General features: G+C 42.5%; 1 protein-coding gene across 1 annotated transcript; it reads right to left on the bottom strand.

Moving 5' to 3' along the window:
- Nucleotides 1-105: 105 nt before the first annotated feature.
- On the bottom strand, nt 106-20,348 carry LOC135508449 (transcription factor E2F2-like). The gene is made up of 6 exons (XM_064928637.1): nt 19,537-20,348; nt 6,039-6,141; nt 4,572-4,791; nt 3,962-4,238; nt 3,045-3,264; nt 106-2,847 (listed from the first exon to the last, which is right to left on the bottom strand). Exons 1-6 carry the CDS (start codon nt 19,801-19,803, stop codon nt 2,570-2,572), a joined length of 1,365 nt encoding a protein of 454 aa, XP_064784709.1. The 5' UTR covers nt 19,804-20,348; the 3' UTR covers nt 106-2,569.
- Between the last annotated feature and the right edge of the window lie 133 nt (nt 20,349-20,481).

Raw genomic sequence — 20,481 nt, 5'->3', positions numbered from 1 at the left:
GATATCTTATCATTGACCTACATGTGATGTCTGCCAAGACTACTGGCGCTGCCTGCCATAGCAAATCGATGAATGATGTCATAGGAAATGGACAGATTTGGCTTCAATACTTTATTTATTCAAACACAGCCCGATGTTACAAAATATTAAGTGCTGCATGTCATTCAGAGACAGTTGCTCTTTAACAATGGTCAGTATTAAACTTTCCAAATTGCTTCAGGAAAAAGATTATAAATACAAAATCAATTCTGTACAGTTACAAAAAAATAATACTCAATTTAAACAAAAAAACTAAATTGTTGTATTCAAATTGTCTAAAAAAATATACACCTTTCTCACTCTTTCACACACACACACACACACACACACACAAAATATTCAAGTTTGTTAGGACAGGACAATTGACTTAAACCCACATTGTGGGAAGAGGCAGAAAATGCACCAAAATACAATTGACAAAAAAACAAAAAAAAGAGTCCTCAAATATGTCCAAATCCTTGAAACACCTAGACGAGTGTTCATTAGAGCACACAATGGAAAACGTTTTAAAACACTTTGCAATGGGAAACAACAATCAGTGTTCGTTCCTCCGCGTTTCAGTAGGTTTTGTTCCGTTTGGTGCCTAATGTACACAACTCAGTCTAAAGAGACCCAACTTTGACCTTGGGGTACCATTCTGGCTCTTTTCTCCGAGGTTTAAACTACCACACACGTCGGGCTAAGCCTTCATTAACTAAAGAAAACAGAGAAAATATATAACGTCCTCTTTGTTCCCTAGTGTGGGTTTGACAACAGACAAACCACTATTGAATCAAAGACTTCATCTTGTTTCAGAAGAAGGGGGGATATGACGATTGCCCTCTATTTAATCTTAATGACTGACTAAATCAAAATACACATTAAAAACCAGATGTTGTCATATATTATTACCCTTACTGGATAATTTCCTTGGAAATATATAGTCATTCAATACTACAAAGTCTCTTAACATTTACATTTAAAAAAAAAATAAAAAACACTATCAAATGTATCTTGATAGAGAAGCTTCAGGATGTGAAACCTAGCTGCCGATTCGCAAGCAAAGCACGATACTGTAGTCAGTCACATATAGAATAGAATAGGGACATATAGAATAGGGATTGGGTAGATAATATCCGTCACTGAAAAGACCCAGGAAGCATCCCAAATAGCACGTTATTCCCCATGGGCCTCTGGTCAAAAACATTTGGGCAGCAACGACCTGTGTCTTTGGCTATGGGTCCAGAACAGCTTCTAACTAACCTCTACGGTGTGATGTGGACACATCCTGCCACAGGACACAGAAGATTACACTACCTGACCGTCCAGAAAGCTTGAGGCTGGAGGCAATGACCAGGTCCCCAATATAAACAAATGCCTTGGGTATACCCAACAACTACATTACCCATACTCCTACACCTTGTTGAAACACCATATTATGTTAGCACCAGAGACTCCCATGTTTGGTACCTGGGTCGTGTTCAACAGGGCACAACGTTTTGAAACATTTTTGCAACGGACAAAGAAAATCTACGTTCTTATTTGACACGTTCAGGTAGTGCCTCCCTGTTTTTACTCCGAGTTCTATACATTTTCTTCCTTATGAACATGACCCTGGTTTAGCTTCACATAGAATGATTCAACCCTGTAAAGCTGGCGAGTTTAAGCTGAAAATACAATGTTGCCCCCTAGTGGCCAAAGAGTGGTACTATAAACATTTTGTCTGGAAAAGACAACATTCCTGAGAGTTAATATAACACCCCCTACCATAAATGCCCAAGTTGTTTTTTTTGTGGGGTTTTTTGCTCATCAGATATGCATACAAAATGTGCTGTGTCTATATTTTTACACAGCACACATTACAATTTAAATGTGATGGATACGAACTGTCCGCTATACAAATACACAAAACAAAAACATTGAGAGCTTTATAAACTGGACACACACAAACACACACACCAGTGTCAATCCAGTTCCTACTCTGAATTCCAAACCACAACGGTATAAAAATATATGTACGATTGACACAGAGACCCATTTTTTTCTGACAAATCATTAACGTGGAATAGACATGGCTAAAGCAAAGAGTTGATGGCTTCATAGTGTAACATTTCCTCCCTACCCCATACCCCTACAGAGGACACTACTCCTTCATGAATAGGGCCTGGAGTTTTCCCTGACCACTTATATCCTATTACAACTGGGGCCTGGAGGTTTTCCTGGTCAGGTCAATTACTATTTGTATTCATATTCATATTTAGTGATTCTGTTTGTATGGTCACAACTAAGCTATAACTAGATAAACAAGTTTCTCCAGGTCACGCGATGTGGGAAGAACTCCTCGCCCTATTCGTGCGGATAGTCTACCCTCTCCCATTCCTCTTCTCCTTCCCTCTCTTCCTGAATCCCAAATCAACTGCTAGACCCTAAACCATAAGCACCCTCCACAGGGTTGCCAGTGCCACTTTACACCTATCCAAACCTCTCAGATCTACTCAAGTGATTAGAATGTAGGGCTTGATTTAGGATTCAAAGTCTCCCTATACGTCTCTCAGCTTCGCAGCAGGTCTCCCAGGTCGTAGGTGTCGAAGAAGTCGGACACGCCCTCGCTGTCCTCCAGCCCCCATAGGTAGTCGTCGTGGTCGAGGGCCGGTGAGAAGCTGACGAAGGGGGCGTTGGGGTCAGGGGTAAACCCGGGTCCCGAGAGCTGGTCCTCTGTCATCTGGAGCATGCTGGGGGGAAGGCCCAGGAGACCTTCTACGTCAAGGAGGGTAGTGCTGCTGCTGGTGGAGGAGTTGGGAACCACCGGTGTTGGTCTGGAGAGTTCAGCTAGGAGAGAGAGAACGAGAGAGAGAAGAGAACGAGAGGAGAGACAGAGAGAGAGAAAGAGAGACAAGAGAGAGAGGAGAGACAGAGAGAGAGAAAGAGAGACAAGAGAGAGAGGAGAGACAGAGAGAGATTAGGTCAGTAAACCACATAATGTGGACCTCAGCTGTATCAATCACAAGCCCCCCAGTTCAGCTTACCCTCCATGGGCTCCTGCTTGACTTCCTGTTTAATGGTGGTGTACTGTGGTGGTGCCATGGCTGGGGAGGTGGTGGCCGTGTGACCCAGGGGCTGATGAGAGTACTCTTTCCTGGGGGTGGTGGTGCTCTTGACGGGGCTGGCATCCTCCAGGCCCTCCTCGGGACAGAGGTACACCTCGATGGGGCCGTTCTTACTCTTCAGGTAGATCTGTTGGGAGCCCTGAGGGTACGGGACAACGGGAAGCTCATGTTAATACAATGTTGTTACTCATTTATTCACAGTAGAAAAGCAACGTAATGTAAAGTGTTGCCTGCAACTGTATTATATACAGTGAGGCCAATGCAACATATGCGAAAATACATCTAGTTAAAGTCATCATAAAAACATTACACAGAGGCTCGTACACTCACAGACTGAATCCACAAATACAGCTGTAGACGTGCAACAAATAGTGCAGTAATGCAGTAATTGCAAAAAATGGGTCCTTCCTCAAGACAAGACGTGGGCCGTAATGTAAGCAGTTGTACGAGAGGAAACCACATGAAACAGTTTGGTAAGACCCCCCCCCCAAAACAAAAGCTTTGATGATATGTATCAGCTGTGTAATGTCAGGGCAAAACATGTACCCCTTGGGGTCCTGAGGACAAAGTTTGGGAAACGCTGACTGAAACCATACAGCCTTTATTTAGACCAAGTAAATCACTGAGAACAAATGATCTTCTTACAATAACGACCTGGAACTATATATCAATCCAGTATAATGTGTCGGGAACTACGTCAGTCTGATTTGTAATACTTTACTCCTTGTATTTTTTCTATTTCTTAAACGAAAGCAGAAATAGGCGAGCCGATCCGCTCCGGTGTTAACGACACGTTAACAGCCAGCTCCGTGTATCTATGACCGTTGACCACTCACCCCTGAGGACTCTGGGACCTCCAGCTTGGTTTCTGACGGGGCCTTGACAGCGATGACCGTCTGGTCCTGCAGACGGGTTATCAACCTGATGTCCTGGTAGGTAACGTAGCCTAGCCGCTGGTTGTCTCTGTGTTCGGTCAGCTCCTTGATCTGGGCACTACTGGACGTGATCAGGTCATCCAAGGCCTTCTCAGCCCTCTCCAGCTCACCCAGCTCCCGCCGCAGGGCACGAGACTTCTCCCCGCTGCTGGCCGAGCCCTCGAACACACCGCCCACCCTGGTAGGCAACGGACACATATTTTACATGATCAGCCACCTGGAGTTGCTAGATAATGTACGCGTTTGAGATGGCCTACATTGCAGTCGGATATGTTACTGATTCCGTGCCATGCTTTGCTCAAACTACTGATACGCTGAATAGGATCTGTACGTCACAGTACAGATTATGGTGAGGTATGTTTTGAACCTATTACCATATTGTTAACCCCCCCAAAAAACGCCCAGGAGTAGGGGCGTGATTTTTGGAATTAGACCCAGCGATGAGAAGCTACTTGTCCTAGGGATACTTTGCTAAGTGTACTTGTCCACTTCTCCTTAGTGTGCTACTCACAACCACTGGATGTTGTTCTTGGACTTCTTGCGGATCAGCTGCACGCCCTCCAGCACGTTGGTGATGTCATAGATGCGTCTCTTCTGCACCTCGAGGACCTCGGTGGCCCAGTTGAGGTCCAGCACGCCATCAGGTGACTCGCTCAGCAGGCCAACAAACTTCTTGGTCAGCAAACCAAGCGAGGTGTCGTAGCGCGTCCGCTCACCAGGAGACTTGGGCGCTGAGGGTCATAGGTCATAGAAGTGAGACGTGTTGGGGAATGCAGAAGCAGGGCAATTATGATATATATATATATTTTTAAATCTAGGTACAGTATAGGTCAAAAGTTTGGACATACCTACTCAATCAAATGTTGTTCTTTATTTTTTACTATTTTCTACATTGTAGAATAGTGAAGACATCAAAACGATGAAATAACAGTTATGGAATCATGTAGTAACCAAAAAGGTGTTAAACAAATCAAAATATATTTTATATTTGAGATTCTTCAAAGTGGCCACCCTTTGCCTTGATGGAAACTTTTTGGGTTACTACATGATTCCATATGTATTATTTCATAGTTTTGATGTCTTCACTATTATTCTACAATGTAGAAAATATTAAAAATAATGAACATTTGAATGAGTAGATGTGTCCAAACTTTTGACTGGTACTGTAATACACATGTATGATCATATCTGTATATGGGGATGTTGACTGGGAAAGATTGATGGGTGGATGGATGGATGGATGGATTGATGGATGGATGGTTTGATGGATGGGTGGATGGATGGATGGATGGATGGATGGATGGATGGGTGGATTGATGGGTGGGATTGATGGGTGGATGGATGGATGGGTGGGTGGATTGATGGGTGGGATTGATGGGTGGATGGATGGATGGGCAGATGGATGGGTGGGTGGATGGATTGATGGGCAGATGGGTGGATTGATAGGTGGATGGATTGATGGGCGGATGGATGGATGAATTGATGGGCAGATGGATGGATTGATGGATGGATGGGTGGATTGATGGATGGATGGATTGATGGGTAGATGGGTGGATTAATAGGTGGATGGATTGATGGGCGGATGGATGGATTGATGTTGTGTCGCTTTATGCAAACCATCCCTTATTTGAGAATGAAGAAACGTTAAGTTAGGGGGCAGTGCTTATGAAGAAACGTTAAAGTAGAAGGCAGTGCTTATGAAGAAACGTTAAAGTAGGAGGCAGTGCTTATGAAGAAACGTTAAAGTAGAAGGCAGTGCTTATGAGGAAACGTTAAAGTAGGGGGCAGTGCTTATGAAGAAACGTTAAAGTAGAAGGCAGTGCTTATGAAGAAACGTTAAAGTAGGAGGCAGTGCTTATGAAGAAACGTTAAAGTAGAAGGCAGTGCTTATGAAGAAACGTTAAAGTAGGAGTCAGTGCTTATGAAGAAACGTTAAAGTAGGAGGCCATTGCTTTTTGTCATTGATGCAGATATTTACTTGTGGGACTTGGATGACTGGCGGCGGCTGCGCCCCCCCTCCCTTTAGGGGTCCTGAAGTCAGGGAGGTAGAGCGAGTCCTCCAGGTCCAGCTTTCTCTTGGCCTATTGGGGGGGGGGGTAAAGAAGAGGGACAAAGGGGTTAAAGACAGCTTGAGACAGAATATGTGTCCCAATAATATCTCATTTCCCCTGCAGAGTACACTCGTTCACTACTTCCCACACATTTCAAATCCTTGGATGATACAGGCATAGGCTAGAGAGTTTTCTTAAACCAATCATTTCCTTTCAGATTCTTTCAGACTTCTAAAGACACTCACATTGTCAAAGACTTCTAAAGACACTCACATTGTCAAAGACTTCTAAAGACACTCACATTGTCAGACTTCTAAAGACACTCACATTGTCAGACTTCTAAAGACACTCACATTGTCAGACTTCTAAAGACACTCACATTGTCAAAGACTTCCCCCCCTCATTTTTCGAGCGAAGGTCTTTTAAGACAAGTATGTAGCACACTTGGTCTAGGAGCCAGCAGACCAATGCATGCTGACGCTTTCAGGGCGGTAGTGTGTGTGTGTGTGTGTGTGTGTGGGGAGCACTGCCTGCCAAACGCCAGGAAATCCCTGGACTCACTCAACTCACCAACCCCATCCCCTCACTTCCTCCTCCTTCCACCCATGTGACCGATTCACTCCTTCTTTAGCCCTCTTCTTTCTCCAGTAAACACACAGGCAGCCTGACCTATACACACACACACACACACACACACACACACACACACACACACACACACACACACACACACACACACACACAGCCTGACCAATACACACACACACACAGCCTGACCAATACACACACACACACACACACACACACACACACACACACACACACACACACACACACACACACACACGTACAGGCAGCCTGACCAATACACACACCTACTAGGAGGTCCACTGCTACCACACACATGGTTATTTTTTAATTTCACCTTTATTTAACCAGGTAGGCCAGTTGAGAACAAGTTCTCATTTACAACTGCGACCTGGCCAAGATGAAGCAAAGCAGTGCGACACAAAAAACAACAGAGTTACACATAAACAAACGTACAGTCAATAACACAATAGGAAAAAAATGAAAGTCTATATACAGTGTGTGAAAACGGCGTGAGGAGGTATGGCAATAAATAGGCCATAGTAGCAAAGTAATTACAATTTAGCAGATTAACACTGTTATGATAAATAGCAGATGATGATGTGCAAGTAGACATACTGGTGTGCAAAAGAGCAGAAAAGTAAATAAAAACAATATGGGGATGAGGTAGGTAGATTGGATGGAGTATTTACAGATGGGCTGTGTACAGCTGCAGCGATCGGTAAGCTGCTCAGATAGCTGATGTTTAAAGTTAGTGAGGGAAATCTAAGTCTCTAACTTCAGTGATTTTTGCAATTCGTTCCAGTCATGGGTATGGACACACACACACTGCTATGGACACACACACACTGCTATGGACACACACTCGGGTATGGACACACACACAAACGCTGTTATGGACACACACACACACTCGGGTATGGACACACACACACTGTTATGGACACACACACACACTCGGGTATGGACACACACACACTGTTATGGACACACACTCGGGTATGGACACACACACAAACACTGTTATGGACACACACACACACTCGGGTATGGACACACACACTGTTATGGACACACACACACACACTCGGGTATGGACACACACACACTGTTATGGACACACACACACACACACACTCGGGTATGGACACACACACACTGCTATGGACACACACACACTGCTATGGACACACACTCGGGTATGGACACACACACAAACACTGTTATGGACACACACACACACTCGGGTATGGACACACACACACTGTTATGGACACACACACACACACACTCGGGTATGGACACACACACACTGTTATGGACACACACACACACACACACACACACTCGGGTATGGACACAGACACACTGCTATGGACACACACACACACTGTTATGGACACACACTCGGGTATGGACACACACACAAACACTGTTATGGACACACACACACACACTGCTATGGACACACATATACACTGTTATGGACACACACACACACACACACACTTGGTTATGGACACAAACGCACACTTGGTTATGGACACACACACGGTTATGGACACACACACACTCGGTTATGGACACACACACACACACTCGGTTATGGACACACACACTAGGTTATGGACACACACACACACACACGGTTATGGACACAAACGCACACTCGGTTATGGACACACACTCGGTTATGGACACACACTTGGTTATGGACACACACTCGGTTATGGACACACACTTGGTTATGGACACACACTTGGTTATGGACACACACACTTGGTTATGGACACACACACTTGGTTATGGACACACACTCGGTTATGGACACACACACGGTTATGGACACACACACACACTTGGTTATGGACACACACTTGGTTATGGACACACACACTTGGTTATGGACACACACACTTGGTTATGGACACACACTCGGTTATGGACACACACACGGTTATGGACACACACTCGGTTATGGACACACACACACTCGGTTATGGACACACACTCGGTTATGGACACACACGCACACACTCGGTTGTGGACACACACTCGGTTATGGACACACCCTCGGTTATGGACACACACTCGGTTATGGACACACACTCGGTTATGGACACACCCTCGGTTTTGGACACACACTCGGTTATGGACACACACTCGGTTATGGACACACACACACACACTTGGTTATGGACACACACTTGGTTATGGACACACACTCGGTTATGGACACACACACACACACACACTCGATTATGGACACACACTCGGTTATGGACACACACACACACACACTCGGTTATGGACACACACACTCGGTTATGGACACACACTCGGTTATGGACACACACACACACACTTGGTTATGGACACACACTCGGTTATGGACACACACTTGGTTATGGACACACACTCGGTTATGGACACACACACACACTCGGTTATGGACACACACTCGGTTATGGACACACACACACCCACTCGGTTATGGACACACACTCGGTTATGGACACACACTCGGTTAGGAACACACACACACCCACTCGGTTATGGACACACACTCGGTTAGGAACACACACACACACACACACTTGGTTATGGACACACACTTGGTTATGGACTCACACTCGGTTATGGACACACACTCGGTTATGGACACACACTCGGTTATGGACACACACTCGGTTCTGGACACACACACACACTGCTATGGACACACACATATCCAATTTGACAACACATTTATTAATCACAACCAGACCTGTGCATTGTCCCCAAACTGCATGAAGCCCCTCGACCAACACACACCACCTCTTTAAAAAAATGAGAAAAAATAAAAGAATAGTCTCCACACTCCTGACTGAACTAGCTAACGAGGCATAGGATTTCATCCAGATGGTCATGCTGTATGTAATTAGTAACTGCTGCATGGAGGCACATACACACCTCCCCCAAACCCTCTTTATCCCTCTCCCACTTTCTCAATCTCTCCCCACTTCGTCTTCTACCCCTCTCACAGATGGCAGGGTGGCAGGGTAGCCTAGTGGTTAGAGCGTTGGACTAGTAACCGGAAGGTTGGAAGTTCAAACCCCCGAGCTGACAAGGTACAAATCTGTCGTTCTGCCCCTGAACAGGCAGTTAACCCACTGTTCCTAGGCCGTCATAAGAATTTGTTCTTAACTGACTTGCCATATTGTGCATCAATGATGTGCTCCATTACCCACAACACCCCCATAATGCAGCAATGGTTTGCTCCAACCTCCCCAACACACACTAAAAAGTTCAGTGGCAGTGGGGGATGCCCTGGGAGCACCACAGATACCCCCCCCCCCCCACCCAGCTGTGTTCTCTCTCACACACACATGTCTTCAAGCCACAAATCACTATATGTGATGAACTAGGCTATGTAACACGTGTCATGACCTGGTGCTGCAATAAACCCTGTGTACGAATACCCAGTGGAGTCATTACAGTACAACTAGATACACAGAGGTGTAGCTACTCATTTGTGGTTTACTTGGGTTCTCATTTGTAGTTTTCTTAACTACTCATTTGTAGTTTTTTTAAGTACTCATTTGTAGTTTTCTTAAGTACTAATTTGTAGTTTTTTTTAGTACTCATTTGTAGTTTTAACTTTCAACTATGGTCTTTGTTGCACTGGTTCTCTTTTCTCACCATGTTGTAACCATGCATAGACTACAAACTGACAAGGGAGATTCTGGAAAAGCAGCTACGGTGTTCCCATACTGCAGGCCATACATAGGAGGCTGTAGGTCCAGAGGTTTCCTGTCATTACACAGGGTCGGGAAAAACTCCTGGCCCTAAGTAAACCATACTGTACTGATCCTAGATCAGCACTCCTACTCCGAGATGCTTTGTGAATTTGGGCCCCGAGAGGAGGCTGGAGAATGTGAGCAGCTCGTGGATTTGGACTGAAACATGGCGCTGGGGAAGAAAGGTGTCATTGTCGCTCTGTCCTCCATCACATGTCCCATCCGTCTGTTAGTGACATCTGTGGCAGCCGCACACAGCAGGCGGCAGGGAGACCACAAGAGAACCTGCCTAATCCTTATAGCACACGTGCACACACACACAAGTTCACGTTGGGAGCACTAACTCCGACCTACTACATAGTCTATTTACTGTCCTTGTCACCTTCACCATGAAAATCAATAACTGTGTTTTAGTTACAGCAACTTGGTAGTGAAGTAAACATTTGTAGTCTACCAGTGCTACTTATGGTAACAATACATTTGTAGTCTACCAGTGCTACTTATGGTAACAATACATTTGTAATTATATAGGCTAATGTCTGTTTTGTGGACTGGTTTGTTCCCTTCCAAATTGTTCAACCTGCATTAAGGTATGACTTCTCATTTTGACCGATCTAGAGGAAGGAAATGGATAAAGAGTCCCTGCCCAGAGGGGGAATTGAGGAAAGATGGCGACTATCACGCTATTAAAGGCCCAGTGCAGTCAAAAACTAGATTTTCCTGTGTTTTATACATATTTTAACACTATGATGTTGGAATAATACTGTTAAATTGTGAAAATTATGATAATGCCCTTTTAGTGTAATAGCTGTTGGAAAAAAACACCTAAAATTTCAGCCTGTTTTGTTGGGATAGAGTTTTGGCCTGCTTTTTGGGTAAATTAGTTAGACCAATAAGAAAGAGAGTTCCAAACATCTCTGCCAATAACAGCTAGTTTACAGTTGTCCCCTCCCCACTCAGACCACTCCCAGACAGTCCTATCAAAATTATTGTTTGAGAAATGGTTCTTTGCTAAGAAGCCATTTTTGTAAATTTTTTACAATTTGTTATTGAAAACAATGACAGCAAGGTACTTAATATTCATATTAAGATAAAAATGGCTGCATTGGACCTCACGGATTAAAATGTGACAACTTTCACATCTAGTCTAAATGTAGTTGTCAAATACAGAAACTACAAACGTGATTACATGACGTGTGTGGTTAAAATGGCAGCTGACGGCTCTGTGGTCCTCCTCCTTTAACATTTTACCTCAGTTTTGCCCAGCAACTATGCGAAGTCACAGCTGAGGGCTGTGAGTTTGTGTTTGTAGTGAGGTTTTGGATGGAGAGTCAGTGCTTTGCAAACAGTTTGACGAGTGAAAATACAAGGCCTTATGTGTCAGCTAACATACCACGGGGGGAAGAAGAAGAAGAAGAAAAAAATCACTCAACCACCAAATACTATCAACACACAGTCAAGTACAGAGAGCTACAGAACAGAATGAGACACACACACTAACACTAGTTAAAAGAATGTTGAGCTCAAACAGCAAACTACGCAAATGTCAACACATTAGCAAGCCATTGCCGGGCATTTAAATACAGAGTCCCTCCTTCACAATCCCTTCTTTATCTACATGACACAGTAAGTTATAGTGTTTCAACCCACATTCATTATTGCCCTACAGCGACAAGGCTACACCCTAAATATGCACAAGTTCAGCTCTCCTTCCACCCACCCATGACCCAACCCTCCTCTTCAACTCCCGCCATTTTACCAGATATGACTGGAAGTTTTTCAGAAACATTTCACAAAATATGGGTCACATGAAGCAAAGGCTTACAACAGTCTTGCTAGCTAGGCTAGCTACAGTCGTTCTCTTCAAACACCATGGTTGTATTCATTAGTCAACAAACAGAAGGAAACTGACTACTATCAATACTACTACTACTACTACCATCACTACTACTACTACTACTACCATCACTACTACCATCACCATCACCACAACTACTACTATCACCATCACTACTACTACTACTACTATCACCATCACTACTACTACTACTATCACCATCACTACTACTACTACTACTACTACTACTATCACCATCACTAATACTACTACTACCATCACTACTACCACTCACTACTATCTACTATGCTACTACCACCATCATTACTACTACTACTACTCACTACTATTACTATTGCCATCACTACTACTACTACTACTACTACTACTACTACTACTACTATCATCATCACTACTACTACTACTATCACCATTAGTACTATCTACTACTATCACCATCACTACTACTACTACTACCACCATCACTACTACTACTACTACTGCTACTATCACCATTAGTACTATCTACTACTACCACCATCACTACTACTACTACTATCTACTACTACTATCACCATCACTACTACTACTAATACCACCATCACTACTACAACTACTACTATCTACTACTACTATCACCATCACTACTTCTACTACAACCATCACTACTACTACCACCATCACTACTACTACTACTATCACCACTACTACTACTACTATCACCATCATTACTACTACTACTACAATTACTACTATCACCATCACTACTACTATCCCCATCACTACTACTACTATCACCATCACTACTACTACTATCACCATCACTACTACTACTACCATCACTACTACTACTACTATCACCATCACTACTACTACTACTACTATCACCATCATTACTACTACTACTATCACCACTACTACTACAACTACTACTATCACCATCACTACTACTATCCCCATCACTACTACTACTACTATCACCATCACTACTACTACTACTACTACTACTACCACCATCACTACTACTACTACTACAACTATCACCATCACTACTACTACTACTATCACCATTAGTACTACCACTACTGACACCATCACTACTACTACTACTATCACCATCACTACTACTACTATCACCATTACTACTACTACTATCACTATCACTACTATCACCATCACTACTACTACTACTACTACTACTACCACCATCACTACTACTACTACTACTACTATCACCATCACTACTACTACTATCACCATTACTACTACTACTACTACTACTACTACTACCACCATCACTACTACTACTACTACTACTACTACCACCATCACTACTACTACTACTACTACTACTACTATCACCATCACTACTACTACTACTACTACTACTACTACTACTACCATCACTACTACTACTACTACTACTACTACTACCACCATCACTACTACTACTACTACTACTACTACTACTACCACCATCACTACTACTACTACTACTACTACTACTATCACCATCACTACCACTACTACTACTGTAGGGACAAGTCTCAACATGTCTGACGAAAAAATAACAAAAAGATCCAGTCAAAACCTAGCATATTCCTATCTACACAACACTACAGCCATGGGACTGGGAGGCGGAGGCACAACAACAATGAAGGAAGGAAGGCCGAAAAGAGAAAGGGGGAAGAGAGAGCCTTTGTTTGGCAGGAGTGTAAACAAGGTACAAAGTGCGCACTCTCACACCCCCGGGACACCCTGAGCCCTAGTCGGAATAGGGGCTCACCATGGCGGGGTCCCAGAGATGGTGAGGGCTTAGGCAATGACGACATGAGGTAGCGACGTGTGGGGTCAGGGGGTAGCTAGCATGTCACGGAAACCTACGTACCTAGGTCTGCATTGTGGAGAACACCATCACACATTACATATAACACACAGTTTAATTCATTATCATAATAACACATTTCAGAGACATAAGGGGTGAAAATATTATCTTTGAGAACCCCTAAAGGGGGTACAATGACTAGCCTAAGCCTCAATCCATCTCACATGGTTACTCAATGTGTATATAAACGCATATGTCTACTCAAACCTCCATCATGATGTGTTACATCCCCACCTATTGTGAATTTCAATCTGTGCCAAACTGAAACCCTTGACCTTTCTGTCCTGTTTTTTTTTTTCAACTGAGGAGTAAAACTTCTGTCAAACATTTCCAAGTTAGTAGTCGTATCTCCTTCATAGGAAACGCGGTGGCAACCTCGCAGCTCGCTCCTCACAAATCACTCAAACATCCTAGCAACCACTATCCTTATTCTTTATCCCCTTACACTGTGTATAAGACAGTAGTTTAGGAATTGTTAGTTAGATTACTTGTTGGTTATTACTGCATTGTCGGAACTAGAAGCACAAGCATTTCGCTACACTCGCATTAACATCTGCTAACCATGTGTATGTGACAAATAAAATTTGATTTGATTTGATTTTATAAATATTACACATTGGGGACATATCGTCTCTGGTTATCTATAATAGTACGCCACGTGACCACACCTGCGTCCTAAAAGTAGTGCACTTCAAACTTGGCAGATGCAAGTGCAAATGGGGTGCATCCCAAATGGCACCCTATACCATGTCCCTCTATACCCCCTGTCCTTCTATACCCCCTGTCCTTCTATACCACATCCTCCTGCCCTGCTACTCGTAAACACTTTGGCCAGCGCTGCTGTGAACGAGACATTTCCTTCTCCCTGTCCTCTCGACAACACGCCAAATATATTCTCCTTGGCTGGGAGTAGGAGTAGAATTGGGTGGGAGTAGAATTCAACCTCAAATATGGGTCACACACAGACATGTCACACATAGTCATGCTGCATACTTCAAACTTGGCAGAGGCAAGTGCAAATGGTTTGTATCCCAAATGGCACCCTATATACCATGTAATCCTACTCCCAGCCAAGGAGAATATATTTGGCGTGTTGTTGAGAGGACAGGGAGAAGGAAATGACTCGTTCACAGCAGCGCTGCCCAAAGTGTTTACGAGTAGCAGGGCATGAGGATGTTCTGCTCCGACACTTCATCTGACACTCAGTGAGCACCAGACATTGAAAATACGTATTTTCAACCAAAAATATATATTTTCAAAGGTTTTAGCTCATAGGCCGATGACTCTGTAGTTTCCAGGGCAAATATAACCTCTCTGAACACTGTGCTTTCCAGATATAAGGAACAATATAAGGAACTTATTTGCCTGCCAAAGGCCTATTTGCCTGGACACATTCACACCCTGAATGCTGTGTGTGTTCAAACATCATTAACATGACACTTATCTACTACTCATTACTACTACTACTACCACCATTACTACTACTACTACTACTACCATTACTACTACTACCATCACCATTACTACTACTACTACTACCCATTACTATTACTACCATCACCATTACTACTACTACTACCACCATTACTACTACTACTACTACTACTACTCATTACTACTACTACTACCACCATTACTACTACTACTACTACCACCATCACCATTACTACTACTACTACTACTACCACCATTACTACTACTACTACTACTACTACTACCATCACCATTACTACTACTACTCATTACTACTACCACCATTACTACTACTACTACTACCACCATTACTACTACTACTACTACTACTACTACTACCACCATTACTATTACTACTACTACTACATCACCATTACTACTACTACTACCACTCATTACTACTACTACTACCACCATTACTACTACTACTACTACCATCACCATTACTACTACTACTATCCCCATTACTACTACTACTGCTACTACCACCATTACTACTACTACTACTACTACTGCTACTACCCATTACTACTACTACTACCACCATTACTACTACTACTATCACCATTACTACTACTACTACCACCATTACTACTACTACTACTACTACTACTACTATCACCATTACTACTACTACTACTACTATCACCATTACTACTACTACTACCACCATTACTACTACTACTATCACCATTACTACTACCACCACTATCACTACTACTACTACTACTATCACCATTACTACTACCACCATCACTACTACTACAATCACCATTACTACTACCACCATCACTACTACTACTACTATCACCATTACTACTACTACTACTATCACCATCACTACTACTACTACTGTTATCACCATTTCTACTACCACTACTACAATCACCATTACTACTACAATCACCATTACTAATACTACACCCATTACTACTACTACAATCACCATTACTACCTACCTATCACCATTACTACTACTACTACTACTACTGCTACTACCACCTACTACTACTTACTACTGCTACTATCACCATCACTATTACTACCATTACTACTACTACATCTATCACCATTACTACTACTACCATTACTACTACTACCCATTACTATTACTACTACTACCCATTACTACTACTACTACTACTACCCATTACTACTACTACTACTACTACTACCACCATTATTACTACTACTACTACTACTACCATCACCATTACTACTACTACTATCACCATTACTACTACTACTGCTACTACCACCATTACTACTACTACTACTACTACTACTGCTACTGCTACTACCCATTACTACTACTACTATCACCATTACTACTACCACCATTACTACTACTACTATCACCATTACTACTACTACTACTACTACTACTATGACTACTACTACTATCTATCCCATTACTACTACCACTATCACCATCACTACTACTACTACTACTATCACCATACATACTACTACCATTACTACTACAATCACCATTACTACTACTACCATTACTACTACTACTATCACCATCACTACTACTACTACCGCCATCACTACTAATACTACTACTACCACCATCACTACTACTGCTACTTTCACCATCACTATTACTACCATTACTACTACTACTACTAATATCATCATTACTACTACTACCATTACTACTACTACCAATTACTACTACTACTACTACCCATTACTACTACTACTACTACTCATTACTACTACTACTACTACCCATTACTACTACTACTACCACCATTATTACTACTACTACTACTACCATCACCATTACTAATACTACTATCACCATTACTACTACTACTGCTACTACCACCATTACTACTACTACTACTACTACTACTGCTACTACCCATTACTACTACTACTATCACCATTACTACTACCACCATTACTACTACTACTATCACCATTACTACTACTACTGACTATTACTACTACTACTATCACCATTACTACTACCACCACCATCACTACTACTACTACTATCACCATTACTACTACCACTACTACAACTCACCATTACTACTACCACCATCACTACTACTACTACCACCATCACTACTACTACTACTACTACTATCACCATCACTACTACTATTATCACCATTACTACTACCACTACATTCACTTACTACTACTCACTACTACTACTACTATCACTACTACCACTACAAAATCACCATTTCTACTACCACCATACTACTACCACCATCACTACTACTACTACTACTACTATCACCATCACTACTACTATTATCACCATTACTACTACCACTACTACAATCACCATTACTACTACCAGCATTACTACTACTACTACAATCACCATTCCTACTATCACCATTACTACTACTACTACAATCACCATTACTACTACCACCACCATCACTACTACCACCATTACTACTACTACTACTACCACCATTACTACTAATACTATTATCACCATCACTACTACTACTACTACCATTACTACTACTACTATCACCATCACTACTACTACTACTTATCACCATCACTACTACTACTATCACCATTACTACTACTACCACCACCATTACTACTACTATCACCATCACTACTACTACTACTACTATCACCATTACTACTACTACTACTACTACTACTATTACTACTACTATCACCATTACTACTACTATCACCATTACTACTACTACTATCACTACTACCACTACTACTATCACTACTACTACTACCACCATTACTACTACTACAATCACCATTACTACTACTAGAATCACCATTACTACTAATTACTATTACCATTACTACTACGTGTGTGTGCGCGTGGATGTGTTTCACTATTCTTGTGGGGACCAGAAGTCCCCACAAGAATAGTAAACAAACAAAGATTTGACAAAATGGGGACATTTTGTTGTTCCCCACAAGGTCAAATGCTATTTCTAGGTTTGGGTTAGGAACTAGGGTTAGGTTTTTGTGGGTTAGGGTTAGGGTAAGAGTACAAGAGTACAGGTTTGGTTTAGGGGTTAGGGAAAATAGGATTTTGAATGGGACTGAATGGTGTGTCCCAGCAAGGTTAGCAGTACAAGACTGTGTGAGTGTGTGTGTGTGAATTCAGGGCTTCCTCTTTTGAACATAAAAAATGATGTCAACTCCCATGAAAAGTAAATGGTTGTCCAGCTGTGAGGTAAGGTAGGCAGGAACAATTCAGACAAGGTGACGTTATGGTTTGGTTAGTCAAGGTGAGGTTATGGCTTGGTTAGTGACAGCTGGGGGCTATGGCTAAACAAGGTGTTAAGCCAGAAAGCATTTTGGGCAAATTACTGGTATTGCATGGATGGGCATTAGTAAATATGTTCCCCGTCCAGGTGGAGCATTTTCTACATTTATTTAACAATAAATTGACATTTAGAATGAGACATCTCCCTCTCCAAAGAGGGGTGAAATTAGCAACAGGCATTGTTGAATTCAGTGATACCCCCAGCCCTGGCAAACCCCCCACTCATGCCCCCGCTCCAAACACTCTCAACACCCCCAACCCTCTGTGTTTAATACAGCTGGGCTGCGGGAGAAATATCACCGAATCCAGCTCGTTTCTCAAGCTGGGCAAAAAAATGATAACTCCTTTCAATGACACGAAGTGCACACTGCTTCGGTGACGTTGTCTGATCCTTGTCCAAAACGTTTTAAATGTCAAGCACTGCACAACTCCTATAAATATATGCATGCCATTGGAACTTGGAAATATTTTTCCCATATAATATGACACATTGTTAGTAACGTTAATTATCAAGTGGATGGCGAACTGTTATGTCGATTGGTGGTAGTTGCATCATCCTTTGTTTATGAAGTCTTACCGGGAGACGGCCGGAGGATGATCTGATGGGTTTAGCTTCGGGTCCATGGGGGGTTGCATACAGGCAGTTCGCCCTTTGTTCGGCCGCTGTCGTGTTGCATATTTGGGTAAAGTATCCAGCCGGTACCGAGTTCATCGGTGGACTGGGTAACCCGGTGCTGAAGAACTCGGTCTTCACTCCGGACAAAACTTTATTCTGCGAACACGACAGTCCCCCTACAGCACCTCGACTAGATGCAGGAGAAACGCCTTTGGGCATCCGCATCATTTTAGTAAATTAAAAAATAACGACTGTTTAAAATAAATATGTTTAGCCAGCAAAGCACTACGATTCCAGTAATCTGTATTCAGGACAGTGAATGAGAGGAGTTGAGGTCTTTCCGATACGAACTGGAAACGTTATTTCTCGATTTGATAAAAGTCCCAAAAAGTTCATAAAAAGGTTATTTACTTAATAATGTTCAAAATTCACAAGTGAAATATGCACCAGAGGTATCCTTTGCTTGAATATTTTAAATGAAACGAATATTGTATCTTTGCAACCGATATTATCCTTTGTCCAGTAGAGGAAACGCAAACTTTGCCTAATTATTTTGATAGTAAATAAATAAACAACAAGTATTCCCGATATTTGCAAGTATAGTATGAGCAAACGTTTATGTTTACGTCTCGAGATGCTGATTCCTCCAGAAAAGACAAAGTTTAGAAGGATTCTTCCGATTTTCAGGAGGGGAGATATTGCTACTATCGGGTTCACTGTCCAGCTAAAAAGCTTAATTTTATATAAAAGGGACTAGGAGCTCGAAAGAACTGCTTTTTTAGCGCCAAATTACGTCCCGCGAAATTTGGATCTCCCGCGGTAAGAGCTCGTTTTTGATTGGTCCAGAGCACATTGCGATTGTTACATTCCGTATATATTATGTACATCTAGCGTAAAACAGTTGGC

Source organism: Oncorhynchus masou, chromosome 21 (assembly GCF_036934945.1).
Source record: "Oncorhynchus masou masou isolate Uvic2021 chromosome 21, UVic_Omas_1.1, whole genome shotgun sequence".
NCBI classification, from domain to species: Eukaryota; Metazoa; Chordata; class Actinopteri; order Salmoniformes; family Salmonidae; genus Oncorhynchus; species Oncorhynchus masou.
The sequence above is the reverse complement of the archived record's forward strand: the minus strand, read 5'-3'. Positions and strand labels throughout refer to the sequence as shown.